At 42.6% G+C, this 15,229-nt stretch overlaps 1 protein-coding gene across 1 annotated transcript in view; it reads right to left on the bottom strand.

The window, feature by feature from the left end:
• The window catches only part of CAMK1D (calcium/calmodulin-dependent protein kinase ID), a 138,871-nt gene that overhangs the window by 33,728 nt on the left and 89,914 nt on the right, over positions 1-15,229 (bottom strand). Inside the window, exons 5-6 of the mRNA XM_009321774.1 lie at positions 10,769-10,895; positions 1,422-1,497 (exon numbers count right to left, since the gene is read on the bottom strand). Coding sequence (XP_009320049.1) covers positions 1,422-1,497; positions 10,769-10,895 — 203 coding nt within the window. The remainder of the gene's footprint in view (positions 1-1,421; positions 1,498-10,768; positions 10,896-15,229) is intronic.

Raw genomic sequence — 15,229 nt, 5'->3', positions numbered from 1 at the left:
CTTGTAATCTAAATTATCCTATTAAGCCTTTGTGAAGAAGGGTGGCAGATACTGAATGAGGACAGGCACTAAATCTCCATAAACATATGAGTTCTGAGATCTATCCACCACTTTGGAGAATGCACAAAAATCCTGGTCCTGTAGCTTTCTCAAGCAACCAATCCCCACTCCCTTGAGCAGTAATTAGCCCCATTAGAGGAGCAAATCTCAGCCAAGAATGCAGAGGCTTAATGGCTTGATAGAAGAGTGACAGAACTGACAGGGCACAAATTAGCTCACCCTCTCCTATGGGACCTGATGGTTGGATGTGTTAAGGAAAACGATCCCTCATTTTCAGTAAAAATCTCAATACTTTGTACTAAGTTTTGGTGAGAATATTCACTGCAGTACATGTAAGGGACGGGGCCCACGTGGCTGTGCTGTAAGCACAGACAATGCCCCAGGGAAAGCTCCAGAAGCCAGGCGCAGGGAGGGGCCCAGTGTCACTCTCCTTGACTGACTAATGTCTCAACCACTCCTGGAGCTGGGGTAAAAGAAGACTCTAGAAACCTTGGGCTGGAGCCAATAAATAGGGGCGCACGTGAGCCTCCTGGGGGACACTCTCCACACCGACACCCCCCGTTGGCAGGTCCAACGCTGGATCCAGGATTGGTGATTTCTTTATCTCTCTCTACCTCTCTCCTGCTTCCCAGCTCTCTCTTTCTCTTTCTCTCTCCTCCTTCTCCTTCTTGCTCTCTGCTTTTGATGTTGTTAGGCAATACAAGGCCTACCTCAACTCCTCACAAAGCCGCTTAGCTTGTATTATATATTAAGACATAGAGGGTTGATGCTTATAGAAGTGTTCGTGCCATTAAAGTTGGAGTTTGTTTTTGGACCTTGAGTGTTATTTCACCTTAATCCACACCGAGGGGATTTGCGGATCTTAGTCACTCTCCCCTTCTCCTAGGTGGGACGTGACAGTACATGAAAAGCTCTTTCCCCCTTATCTCCCTCTGCGCCCTCCCCTGGGAACAAAAAGCCATTGCAGTGACACCTTGACAGAGGTCGCCCTTCAGGATACACCTGTGGGCATGATGCTGTGCTCTGTGGACATGGCCAAATTTGTTTCTTGTCAAAGCTAACCTGAGCATGGGAGGGAATAGCTTCACTAACATCACAACCTGGACAAGTCCATACTATTGCATACAGTGTAGTTCAGGCAGGAGCAAGGATTTTTGCTTTTGAAGGGTCCTGGTTCATTTCCTACCACTTCTGCCCAAATTTCAGCCTTTATGTAACTGGCAGGTGTCCAGGGTTCATGTGATCCTGGGTCACAAGTGTCAGAGATGAACTTTCTTGGACCAGATGAAGTGGGTAACTACACGATGCATGTTGCATGAAATCCCAACTCTGTGATTGAAAACCCAACAGATGATACTCACAGGATGTATGCGATGACCCCAATGGACCAGCAGTCCACGGCTTTGCTGTAGGGTTTCTGGGCCAGCACTTCAGGAGCTGAAAATGAAAAGCCAAATGAGCACACATTACAAGACCAAACATTTGAATGTGGCCAAGAGGTAGGACCCTGAAACTTGAAGCTCCCTGAGACCTTGTGTTGCCCTCCACATATAGCCCTTGCATTTGCCAATATCCTGATGGTTTTGAAGCTCACATTCTCACAAAGAAGGATGACTACTAAAGTGGAGCAAAATCCCTATTTTCTGGTTCCAAGGACAGAAAACAAAACCAAGCGCAGAAAAATGTGTGAGAGGCAGAGGGCCATCACCTCTCTGTCAAAGGAACTTTAGGAGACTTGGAGGAAAATGAGGCCAAGCTTTGCACCAGTGCTGAGATGCACATTCACCCTGACAGCCTTGCAGCTCCACCCCATCATGCTGCCAAACTGGGGATTTCAAGAGGCAACTCAGAAAGTGCAGCGTGTCAGGGAGGTGATAAGTCACATCTGTAGGAGAGGAAGGAGAGCTGTCACTATACCTCCCAACAGCTGCCTTCCAAAGCCTGCTGGATGTCAGAGTCAGAGGGAGTCATTTGTCCTTCTACCTTTGGGAACACAGACACCTCAGAGGGAGAAATGAAAAATAGCAGGAATTGGACACATGCAGAAAGGAACTGAGCCTTCTGCCTCTATAGCTTTCAGCCACTATAGCCTGAATTTTGCTAGAAGTGAGCGCCTGGGCATTTATTGAAACTCTTTGTGGGTCTGCTTTCCTTTCTTACACCAGTGAGAGTTAAAAAGGTGCATTTTTTGTTTGGGATCCTGGTGTATTATGTTTTCCCTGTTGGGACCTTTCAGTACAAATGCTTAAACCTAAATTTTAAAACTCTGTGACTAATCTTTTTCATGTAAAGAAGCTTTTGCTTTTTTCAAAGCAAAATGTCCACAATAATGCAAGAAATCATTGTTTGTGGCACTCCTAAAGCAGACTTGCCACACTGGGTTTTAAAAACCACAGTATTTCCTTTGAGTACTTTGGAGTTCAAACGCTGCAAAAGAATCATGAAGGGGCAAGTTCCAGCAAAAATATTTCTTTGGGGTTACACCTTCCTGTGCTAGGAGTCCTACCAACATCAGTTAGTTACTTGAAGAATAGCAAAAAATTTGTGAAGCACATAGTATTAAAACGAGCCTCACATTTAGTTGCTACATATGCTTTGGTGTACTGGTAAGGACTCTTCAAAAAGTTAGCTTGTTAAGCTAGACAAGTCAACAAAACTAAGGTCAAAACTGCCAGTAAGGAAGGGAACAGAAAGCAATAATGAGAAACAGAAAAGACTTTCTGGTGCTTGGGCATGAGAGCTTATTAGCAGGGATTGAAGGGAAGACAGTGCACGAGGCAGATGAGGGCATCCAGGTTGCATTTCCAGAAGCAGCAGAATGATGGAAAGGGTCAAGTCACACTGGGGAGACATTGTAAAAAGGAAGAAAATCCAGGGGAACGTGGGAAAAGTATAGCTGGCAGCCAGGTTATGAATACTCTTGAAGATTGGGATATGCCCCAATCTGTAGCACAGGGTAAATATTACCCCAATCTTCAAGTCATCCAGCAAACTGGGACCACTGCATGTATAAGAAATTAAAATGATAGTTCTGTTCATCTATTGTTATTCCTAATATACTGTTGTAACGTGTGAATACTCCAACACCTATCCACTATGTGCCAAAGGAGGTTTCTTTCCACCATACCTAGCATGAACAGCTCCCAACTTGGCCCCAGCTGCTTGGCAGAAACCTGCACCCCAATTCCCGAGAAGCCCCTGACTCCTTCCAGGACATGGGCACACTGCTGTAGTCTATCAAGATAAAGGTTAAAATCTTCTTACTACAATAGGGGACAGAGGCGTGGAAATATAAAAGGCATCTTCAGTTGGTGCCCAAAAGGTAACTCCTTTCCCAACGGCTAGGTCAGCGTGTGTGTGTCAGGTTGGTGCTAGACAGTCTGGCGGGGGTGAATTTGAAGAAGAACACGAGATAAAAGAATAAAGCACTGGATAGCCATCCTATTTGGCCTGCCAATGCCTCCCAGATCACCTGGTGAGTTTGCAGAGTCTGGCAAATTTACATTTTTCTTGTATAAAACAGCTGCACCTCAAAGTTGCTCAAGACAACCTTCCCAGACAACCCTTGTGTCCCCTAACCTGACTCTTTCCTTCCTGATTCATCAAAACTTGCCTCCAAGTTTTCCTCTAAAAAGAATCTTTTTTCAAAATATGCATCAAATAGGGTTTGTGAGGCTCCGTTTCCTTTTTTGTCCCATCTCTTGTGACTAAATTTTGTGACAAATTATGCTGAAGAAGGGAGTTCATTTTCCCTTGTCCTTAGGTGATTAGATGTCTTCCAACTCTCCAGTCCTTCCAAATTCCCAATATTTTGTTCGCATATCCCTTCTACCTTTTACTGTCTGCTCCTGTTTGCATCATTTTCAAGACTGGTAAACATTATACATCTTATATCCCCCAAAGAAAATATTATGCAAATGGCTCCTGAGCACCACAGATCCTAGTGAGCTCCTGACATTATACAGATATGCCACATTAACATAACAGAAAACAAATCTGAGGCAAGGGGATGTGAACTATATAAAGATTCTCCCTGTTAAAACATCAAAGCTGTGCTGGGGCACTTCTCTCTGTTTTAAAGCAGTGAGGAGCACTGATAACAGACAGTTGCTGCTGCAGATGGTGGCTGTGAAGCAGGTAAGAAGACCGCAGAATCAAGCCCAAAGCAAATGTAAGGCTATTACCTCCCCTTTGGTAAACTTTAATGAAGAAAGGCAGGAGGTTTAAATAATTATTTTAAAGCCAAATGGCTGCTTTTGGGTTTTGTTCCAAAGAGCAGACATGCAACAGGAGCAGGAGAATATAGCTAAGCATCATCTGTCTCTGACATATGGAAAAGATGGAAATATTTAATGAGCTGAAAAACAAGTCAGAGGAGCTCTCAGAAATGACAGCAGATCAGTGCCAAGAGGCAAAAGCAGGAGACGCAATGAAAAAAAGTCCAAGAGCTGACGGCATTAAAGGATCAACACAGACGACTGAGGAGACAAAACAGCAATAAGGAGAATGGGAAAATCAAAGCTCCCATTTCTGGCACTGGGGAAATGCCAGCTGAGCTTCCAGTATCACACCTCCCCAGGGAATCATTGTGGGCTCAAATGCTATGCAGCAGTCATCCAGAGATGGGGAAGTCAACAAAGCAAACCTGGACCTTTCCCCAGTATATTGCCCTGTGGGTGCTTCACATCCAGGAACGGTGTTTCAGGCCAAATCAGCAGTGCTACCAGCAACATGTCATAGAATCATAGAATAGTTTGGGTTGGAAGGGACCTTTAAAGGTCATCTAGTCCAATCCCCCTGCCATGGGCAGGGACATCTTCAACTTGATCAGGTTGCTCAGAGCCCCATCCAACCTGACCTTGAATGCTTCCAGGGATGGGGCATCCACCACCTCTCTGGGCAACCTGGGCCAGTGTTTCACCACCCTCAGTGTAAAAAATGTCTTCCTTAGATCTAGTCTATATCTACCCCCCTTTAGTTTAAAGCCATTCCCCCTTGTCCTGTCGCAACAGGCCCTGCTCAAAAGTTTGCCCCCGTCTTTTTTAGAAGCCCCCTTTAAGTACTGATAGGCCGCAGTAAGGTCTCCCCGAAGCCTTCTCTTCTCCAGGCTGAACACCCCCAACTCTCTCAGCCTTTCTTCACAGGAGAGGTGTTCCATCCCCCTGATCATTTTTGTGACCCTCCTCTGGACCCACTCCAACAGGTCAAATGTGGCAGATAAAATGTTGGGTAGTGGTCCCAGGGCCTCATCCCACCTGCAGGTACATGAAGATGTGCTTCCCAGGGCACTCCACTTCCAAACCAGATGATCTGCTGTTTTACAGTTAGGGCGTTTTTTTGTTTAGTTATGTTTTATTTTTAATAAGAGAAAAAATTACAAGGCTTGTTTCAAATGGAGGTTTTAAGAAAAGTTACAGAACAGGAACATTTGGAAACCTTTCAGAGCACTATGCTATTACCCCCAGTGAGCACAGCTATGCTAATAAGCTCCCTGAAAATGCAGCTGCTGGATGCCAAAACCAGCAATCCATGTTCTTGCAAAGAGTTCAGGTGATGGGGGTTGCTCTGATACTTTAAGTCTGTTGAACCAACTGTACAAGTCATGAGGGTGCCTGTTCTTCATACCAGCCTCATACTTAAAAGCAATTCTCCTTCACTCCCATGACAGTGCTACTCCCAGGAGATTTTGCTGTCTCACAAAAACTCAGTCTAATGCTATTTTCTGTGGTTTATATGGCTTCCCACAAGCTGTATGCCAGAAGGAACGAGGCATTCAAACAAAGGGTGATGGTTTTGAAGATCCCCATAGGAGTGACAAATCAGCAGGCTGCCATAAATGTGGGAGGAATAAAAAGATCTAAATAGGGTTAAAATAACCGGGGACCTGCTTACATTGGGCAGGGACACAGCTCAACTGGCCCAGCAAATTGGTCTGGTGCAAGCCAGGACTAGTAGTTCAGCTGGTAACTATTTTAGTGCCAGTTTCTTGTAGGCAGGTCCTGCAAGTAAAGAAGGGGAAACATGAATGGGCTGCACAGGTACAAGATGGCCATGAAATCTGAGAGGGAAGGTGAGTAATGGGCAGAGTTTGTAAGGGACACCAAAGAGAGATGGTGCCAGCCCCATTGCTTAGGACTCAAAGGTACCACCTCAAGAAGATGGACAGAGAGGAACAACCCTGCAGCATTGAGAAGATGGTTGGATGCATGAAGGGCCAACCCAGCCCCTCTCCTGAAGCTAAAAATGGTGCAAGAGCAGTGTGAGCTCCCCTGCCCCCACATAAAGCGTCTTCCTCATGGTGCAAACAGGCTAAGAGGCATATGAAGCAGGTTCACCACAAGACCAGAGTCCCTCTTCCACCGACTCCTGGGATGAAAACAACTTCTTTTCCACTTTCACACAGTCCTCCAGTGCTCATCTTGTTCTGGTTGGCCAAGACTTTGCAGTTTGGGGCTGTTTCCGAAGGACAGCAGGGTTGTGGTGCAGCATTGCTGGCTTCTTGTGCTCCTGTTGTCCCTATTTCATATTACTGAGTCAGATTTAGATAGCTGTCATGGAACATAATGCAGCTACATGCAAGAAAACCCCGTTTCAGGATACAGCAATGGAGCTGAGTGATCACACTGTCATGAGCTTGTGCCTGAGCAAACCCTGATGAGAGCAGTTCCCATGCTTTATTTTTACTTTATTACTCATGTTACTGCCTAAACAACTCCTGGGGTTGCTTTTTGCTAATAAGGATATTCCAAAGGCTTACTGAATATATTCAAACCTTTGACTCAAAGGATACCGAATAAGTCAAAATTCAACATGGAAATCTATTGCTTACTTAAATGCTTTGGTCTTGCGCAGGGCTAAGAGAAATGCATGGCTTTGATATGATCTGAAATTGCTACTGGATTTCTGGCAGAGCTGAAAGGTGTGAAATGACCTTTCATAAACGCACTATGGAGAATAAAAACAGTGAGTGAGGTGGGGTGTACAGGGACCAACTACACATCCAGGGTCCAATCCAATCCCTACAACAGGGAAATAGAAGAAAATTTTACTTGAAGTTGGGTTGGGACTCAGAATGAGAATTTTAAATCTCAGTAGGATTAAGATATTAGCCTGCCACAAACACAGTTCATAATTCAGCATTTCTGCAAAAGGAGATCAGATTGCCTGAGACAGGCTTTCTAATATTTTTTCCAAACTTTTCAATGCTCATAAGCGTTTTGCAAGCCTAAGTCCTATCTGCAGAAGTAACCAAAGCTTTTGAGATACCAACTCTCACGGAAAGTCCGTCAGCAAGACCTAAGTCCCAAACAGCCAAAATCTCTTTAGAGGAATTTGCTGAGTGACTGGAGTCACCTCCTGGTGAGTGCCCAACTTGACACACCTCAAGGATGACTCATTTTCAGGCAGTTTTGAATACCTCCTTCATCAAAATCGAGTTCTTATAAACAGTCTCAAGCTGAGCAGCCCATGACAGATTGCTAATGGCTTATACAGATCTTGCCCATAATCACACAGATCACTCAGGGTTTTGAAAACACCACTTCTCCAGTCTAGAAGACGGGGTGGGATCCTTGCAGGCCAGTCCACACACCTAATTTGCAATGAAATGAGCCACACAAGCTGCCTCATCTTACCTAGTTTAGGTGCTATCTAAAAGTCTAGTCCCAGCTCATCACCTAGACTGAGTCCATTTGAAATGGAGAGAGATAAGAATCCTAAGCAGGTAAGAAAACAGAAGTCCTTTTCATTAGAAGAGGTTGCATTATCAGACCCCCTCTTCAGTAAGTAAACATTTAGACTTGCATCTTAACAAAAGTGCCTCAACTAAGTCTAATGGGGTTAAATTATCCTGTCACCTTTTCACCATAGGACCAAAATCTCTGACAAAACTCCTGAAAGAATGAGATCTCTGAACTGCTGACAGTAATTTAATCTGTAAGGCAAAGCCTTAAAAGGTGATGTGTTAATGTGCTACTGGTTATGCACATTTTAGATATACTCTAATTTGATAAGTAATACTCTGATTTTCAGAAAGAAAACTGGTATTTATTAAGATTAATTATAATTACACCCTCATTTATTTGATGAATTTCTGAACCACATAAACAGGAATTTAGTGTCTTGGGTACCACTGTTCTTTGGAACTGAAACTAAGAAAAGTTGAGTTAAAAACTGAAACACAGAGAGTTGAAAGTATATCCTAATCAGGGAAATTAGATAGAAATGACAGGGGGCCTTGCATACTTGCAAATGCTTGCAAAGGGCAGCAGACCTGAGTTAAGATCAGGTCTGCTACCAAGTCAGAACCTTGTCTAGCACTTTGCACAGCAGGGTCCAACTGGATCCATTTCTGGAGGTAAAGAAGTATAAATAGTAGCAGATGTTAATGACTTCTTAACAGAGCCCTGGTGCATTTGGCATGTGATAGGTGCCTAACTTTTTTCCAGGAATTAAAAAGCAAAGTGGTTAAATGACAAAAATAATTAATTCCTCAACATATTTTAGAAAATGGGATGTTCTACATATCTTTAAAGAAAAGTGCCAGGAATTGTGTTGTAAGTGATGGATCTCTGAGTGTTACTTCAACGCCAGGTAAAATGGAAAAAAAAACAGAAAGAGTTGGCAGAGAGGACATTTCATGGGCCAGCACTGTGGCCCGTGTCTGCCACAATCCAGATGAGGACACGCGTTCATGTTGTGCCATTAGGAGGAAGGACTCTTACATTTATCTGAGGGCATTAGGCAGGTGCTGCAATTTGGAGTGACGCTGGAAGGCATGAAAGCTTTTGGATGTGGACAAATTGCAGACCATGTATGCAGAAGCCGTGTCATCAGGTATAACACCCACAGAGGCCCATTTGTGGGCATCACCACAGTGACTGACAACAAAAATTTTCTGTGCTTGGAAAATGTTGTCTGGGCAACCAATTATATTAAAAAAAAAAGAAAAGCAGCACTAAAGAGGAGCTGTCTCCTGTGCAAAAAAGAAATAGAACAAATATTTAGAGAGGTTTTTCTTCGTGAGAGAGGGGAAAAACTCCTGTCAGCACTTCAGAAATAAGCTGCTGTGACCTCTTGAACCATGATGAGTAAATCCTGTGTTCAGTAAGGTAACAATGGGCCTGGAGGCACTTCTGTAGCTATCAGCGCCCAGACCATGAGTAAGGAGAGCTCTCAAACATCTCTCAAAGCACTAGAATTCATGTCACATGCTCCAAGAGCTTCCTCTCCAAAATAGCCAGTTTTCTTATGTAAATGCCTATGCTGAGAGGCCATATGAGATCACTCGGTGCCCAAGCAGTCACACTCCCTCATTTTCATCAGCGCTTCAGCAAACATCATCTGAACTTCCCTGTGTCTTGTAGACTTATTCTAGTCAGTGCCCACTTCAGAACAAAATAAAACATGTTAATTAATGACAGAAGAGCTGACAGCAAAAATTATGAAAATTGCTGTCTCAGCTCAATTCCTGCTAGTGCTTTGGAAGAAGATTTCCAGTCCAGGATTATACAAGACAGCTATTCAGGCTGTACAGAGTGCATCCTGACTCACATGTCTTAAAATAAAAAAAAGATGGGCTGATGGCTTCACGATGGGAAACGAAAGAAATCCGTTCTTTTCCTGATGTTATCAGGATAGAGTGTGCCTGTGCAGTGGGAAGATGCCTGGAAAAAAGTATTCCTGGGACAAATCTGGATCGCTGTGTCATAACCACATCATCTGTTTGAGTTCTCGTAGTACCATGGTATCATCAGAGGTATGAAAACACAGGTGAGGTGGCAGCTGCAAAGCAAAAGGAGCCTCTCTCTGACTGCTGGAAAACATCAGGTCTTTCCTACCAGAAAGATGTGAGACAAATCTATCCCTGGAGAAGCCACTGTCACTTTAGTTTCATGGATTTCATGGATACCCCAGAGATTAATTTTACTGTTTCAGCTGACTAGCTAGGTATTGTAGGAGGCACAGGCTTGCTGGATCCGTCTCATGCATGAAGTGAGCCTTTTAAATAGTGTTTGTTCAAACAGACCCTGTCATCACCTGCCATATAATTCTCACATTCAGTTACTTTAACTTTTTTAAAAGTATGCTGGTAAACACACTGCTAATCAGTAGCCTGGTACAACCACTACCTAATGGACAAAAGAGCAAAAAATAAATGACAGGAAACAATTTGATACTGCCCAGGAAGGCCCGAGGATCTCATGAGCTTTTGCATACTGACATCTAGGAGTCATGGTTTTAACAGAGGATGACTGAACGTGACTGAATAAATGTAGCTCTTGCATTCTACTGTCTTCTATCAGGAAAATCCGGCAAATGCTATCCTTTATGATTGAAATAATGTTACATTAGGTAACGCTTCTTGGTTTTATAGGTGCTTGCAGAATCGATGTGTTTGAGGATATTCTTCACATGCTCCTAATTTAGCTACAAGCAGTGTCTGTGAGAAAACTCATTTTGCAAAGGATTAAAATCATGAAAGCGGATCCCACAAACCCTGAGCTGAATTGCAGGATGCGGACCTGAAAGAGAAGAGCACAAAAGGCAGAGCCACCAGCAACTTCTGAAATCTCTATTTCTAACGAACATCTGTAAAATCTCACGTGCACTATGTAGTGGCACTGGAAAACAAGTATTATTGCCTTTTCACTATGCATCTGTATTGCAGCTGCGAAGAGCGGACGGACAGTATAACCAAACCTCTTACCAACGTAGCCAGGAGTCCCGCAGGCTGTGGACATCACATCTCCTTTACCCTCCATCTTTGACAATCCAAAGTCACTGATCATGATTTTTGACTCTTCATCCTGGCTGTAGTAAAGCAGGTTCTCAGGCTAGAAAGGAGAACAAGCAAAGTGGGTTTTGAATATGTAAGTCCAGTAACAACATCTGTTGGCTGATGCTTTGCATTTAATAAAATCATTAGTTACATCATATGCTAATATAATTTGGTTCCCCTAAATCCTAAAGAGTTGCTCCTACAACCTATATGGAGAACCTCTCCAGACTCCTGTATGGTGACTGATGGAAGAAGCTGACACCTTGAGCTTTGAGTAACTTTCCTGGGATAACAAACTTCTCCTTTGGCACCCCAAATAAGAACTAAGGCTCATCCTTTACTTGTGAGGTATGTCCAACATACCATCACTTCAGAGTGATAAAACAGAAGGATTCATCTGAAAGCAGGTAAATATGGTAAATCCAGGTAATGTAATGAAAAATTTTTATACGGCATTTAAAAAAATAAAAAGGAAAACAGTAGGCATTAGAGAATTTTTGTATCTTCTCCACTGGAAATAAACTGCTGTGAGAGAGGAATGCCTTTACAGTTAACAGAGTTGCAGCAGGGATGTTTTAGCTAGAGCTGATTAGGAAAAAATGCCACAGAACAAAGCTCAGCAACTTGTTTATGCTGAGAGAAAACAAGAGTCAGTTCACAAAGCCCTGTGACTTTATACTGACATCAGGCAGGTTGGAGAGCCCAACCAAACTCCATCTGCTACAGCACAGTCCTCCATCCATGTTTTGAATGTGCTACTGCTACACAGTAAAGCTCTCACTAGGTGCTGTGAGAGCACACTTCTTCCCCTACTTAATATCTGGGCTCGCAAAAAGGTCCAGCATCTGCTGGCACTCTGACAGGCTGGTGGGTAACGGGGTGCCATTGCACCACCCGGACCTTGGGGTCTTCATGTATAAAAGTGACGGATACCCAATGTTGCAACATAACCCTGGTGCAGACTTTTGCCCAGAAGCTGGTACAAACACCTACCCACATGCAACACGCTTTGTCTACCAGCCCACTGTGTGCTCCAGGAAATGGTGAGAAGCAGCTGGGGCCAGGGCCACACAACATCATCAAACTCCTCGGGACACATCCAAGCTTGGATTTGTAAGGAGGAGCAATTGCACTGCAGCAGCACCAGCATCTGTCTTCCCTCCTCCATCGCCATAACCTCCTCCTCTAGGGAAAGCGGGGACGAAGAAGTGCCAGGGGGTGACATCCCCTCCACCCTACTCTGAGGTTCCCGTTCAGCTTCAAGTGGAGGTTAAAGCACTTTCTGGCTCCCCAGCCCCAGCATGAAGCCACGTAGTGATGGCTTTATCGATGGCACATGATGGCCATGAAAGGATCTACAAGCTGATTCCACAACTGTGAGCCAGCTGGGACTGAGGCAAAAAGGGAAATTATTTTGTTCATAAAAATGATTATGAAGGTGTACCATTTATGTTTCTTTCTCATGATACCTCATAAGTCCAGTGTTTTATCTGCCCGTTATAATGCTGATGCTGTTTTTAGGCACCACGTGAGTCAGTTTTATGCCATGGTCTGCCCTTGGTTGGAACTACTCCTGATTTTTTTTTTATTAGTGCACTTCTGATCTGCTGAGGGGTTGGTAGAGCTGGTATTAAGGGAAAGACAATTATTTCCCAATGATTTCTGCCTACTCACCTCAGGCCATCACTTACTCATATTTAGTAAGGCCAAGAAACCCACCCATTTAAAACCTAAACTTGTTTAAAACCTATTTAAAAGAACTCTGGTTCTTCAAGCTGGTTAACTCAAAAAGCGTTAACGAGGTGGCTCTGTACAAAGCAGAGCTGCTCGAGCCTTTCAGTCCTTTTGTACATCCTGGACTTCCCTGGACTTCATCTGCTGCCATCTCTTGTTATCTGCTGCTGCGTTATTTAGATTAGAGACTTGGAGCGCAGATCTGCTTTTCCCAACTACAGCAAGTACTATTTTGGTATCTGAATAACACACAATTACAATAAATAATTGTTATAGATGTTTCAAGGGTTGTATTTTTGTAGAGTGGATTCTTTCCCAGAGTTTCATTTTGGGGGATCACAATTCGAAACTTGCACTTATCTTGGTATTTTGAGATCATAAAAAGCCTTATTATATCCCTATTTTTGCCATCCTGGTATATTTGTGTTAACAGAAATTCACAGCAGGTGTTCCTCATATACCATATTTTATGAATCATTTTAACAATTGATATGGTACTGACAAAGACTTGCAAACAAAAAGAAAGAAAGAAAGAAAGAAAGAGAAAAAGAGCTAGCCTTTGCCCCAAAATACTGCTGGAGAAGGTTGGTTTGATCTAAATTCAGCATGTCCTTACATAAACTCTGAAAGTAATTTGTAGATGAATCCACTTCCCAATTACCAGATCTCATATTTTATTATAGGAACTTTTTAATAAGATTAATCTGTTTTAAAGTGAGAGCTACAGCCTTCCTTTAAATTATAAAGGCAGGAATATTAAGAGCTTGCACAATTGAATATCTGAATTAAGAGGACTCAGACCTCCCTCCAAAACCTCTGGTTGCAGAAAGAAGCCTGAAGTTATTTCCTGCAAATTGAACTTGAGAGAAAGCTGATCATGTTAAAATACTAAACAACGCTTCCATACTGAAATGCGGTGGAACTCTAATAAATACAAGAATATTTCTATGTACTTCAGCACAAGAGCAAGAAATGAATGGGAACTGAGGGCAACATGTGAAGACTGTAGGAGATGGAAGACTAACCAGTGCCTCCTTACAGAAAACCCGTTATTTGGGACTGTCAGGACTAAACTGCACAACACTGAGGAAATATTATTTGCAGACATCAGTGTATCTTTTCCTTCAGTGGATTCAAGGTTTTGCCTTAAAAATGTGCCAAACCAATACTTTAAAAAATATATTTCTACTATCTATTAATCTACTCTATCTTTTGAAGTGAAGATCACAGGATGCCCACTTCTGGTAGAGGTGTCCAGGACTGAGGAAAGTCCCTTGCAGCAGTAAGGTGTGGAAAAGCTCGCAATCCCAGGGGAAGAATCCCTACACAGCAAAAAGATTCACATCTGGAGTCAAAGAAAGAGTGGCAGAAGGAAAAGACTGTGTTAAGGTTTTCACAAAACGAGGCCATGTCTGCCTGTCTTGGGCACAGCTCCACCTTGGTGCTGGTGGTTACACTGGTAACAGGCTCTGTTTTGGCCCTGCTGCATCATATCTTGGAATAATTATTTTACTCCATGCAGCATTTCACATCAGCACTTTATCTGGAGGAGATAAAAAGCAAATAAATAGTATCTCTCATTACTACAATTTTTCATCCATCTTAAGGCAAAACAGTGAGGTCACATTACCGGCACTATGATCTTCACTAAGAGGACTTGCCAAAAATTACAAACCTGCAGTTTAATGTTAGACTGTATTAAAAATACAATTAATTTTAAAAATATATTTACTAGAAAAATTTATTTAAGAAGTAAAAAAAAAAAAAAAAAAACCCCGTCTCTGTGGCTCTTGACTGTATTAATGTTCATTAAGTCTTTACATAATATGACCTGTTTAGCCACATTCCACTGTCTCTTTACATGGGGACAATTCAAGGCCACAGCATCAACATCCAAGGTAACTCCTGTTTGGAGCATCCCTCCAAAACACAACCAGAGGTGTTATCTCATTCACTAAATTCTTAATTTCTGGCAGTAAACACTGATAGAATTAACTAGCTCAGGAACTGAAACCACAGTTTTCTTTTGACATTTGTATCTTTTTCTAATGCCTTCTGCTAATTTATTACTTAAGATACTAAAGATGGGGACATTTAGCTGTGTTATGAAATCCAAGCCTTTCTGCTTATTTTAATGACAGTTTAAGATATAGGAAGGAAACAATACAGAAATAATGTTTTGTTTTGGTTTTTTTTTTTTTTGCCAGAAAAGCTGAGAGGTTTTGATGTGATAACACAATATAGTTGAAAGGAAAATTATCTAAAAATCACATTGGCACACAATGTTCCTTAGAAGAATCCTTGCTGTTAACAGTGTCTCCAAAAACACTGGTCCAAATAGCACGATAGGAAATCATTCCACTCTCCCACACTATTTATTGTTACTAATTATTATTAAGTAAAAGTAAATATAGCACAGCAAATCTGCAAGATACTTTACAGCAGTAAACACTTACATCCCAGCTGAGATGAGTTTCTTGCCTTAATGTAATGTTTTGGGTCTTAGTGAATGACTTTTCCCTCACATGGTATGTGCAAAACTGCCATTGTAACAGCATTGATTGCAAAGTCCTCATTAAAACCAATTATGATGGGAGGATATGGAGCCTGCGGAGCATCCCTCTTATGGTAAAACCTTACTGAAACAGCCAGTCC

The sequence above is a fragment of the Pygoscelis adeliae genome, unplaced genomic scaffold (assembly GCF_000699105.1).
Source record: "Pygoscelis adeliae isolate BGI_AS28 unplaced genomic scaffold, ASM69910v1 Scaffold202, whole genome shotgun sequence".
Lineage (NCBI taxonomy): Eukaryota > Metazoa > Chordata > Aves > Sphenisciformes > Spheniscidae > Pygoscelis > Pygoscelis adeliae.
Note: the sequence above shows the minus strand (reverse complement) of the source record. Positions and strands in the feature narration are given on the sequence as shown.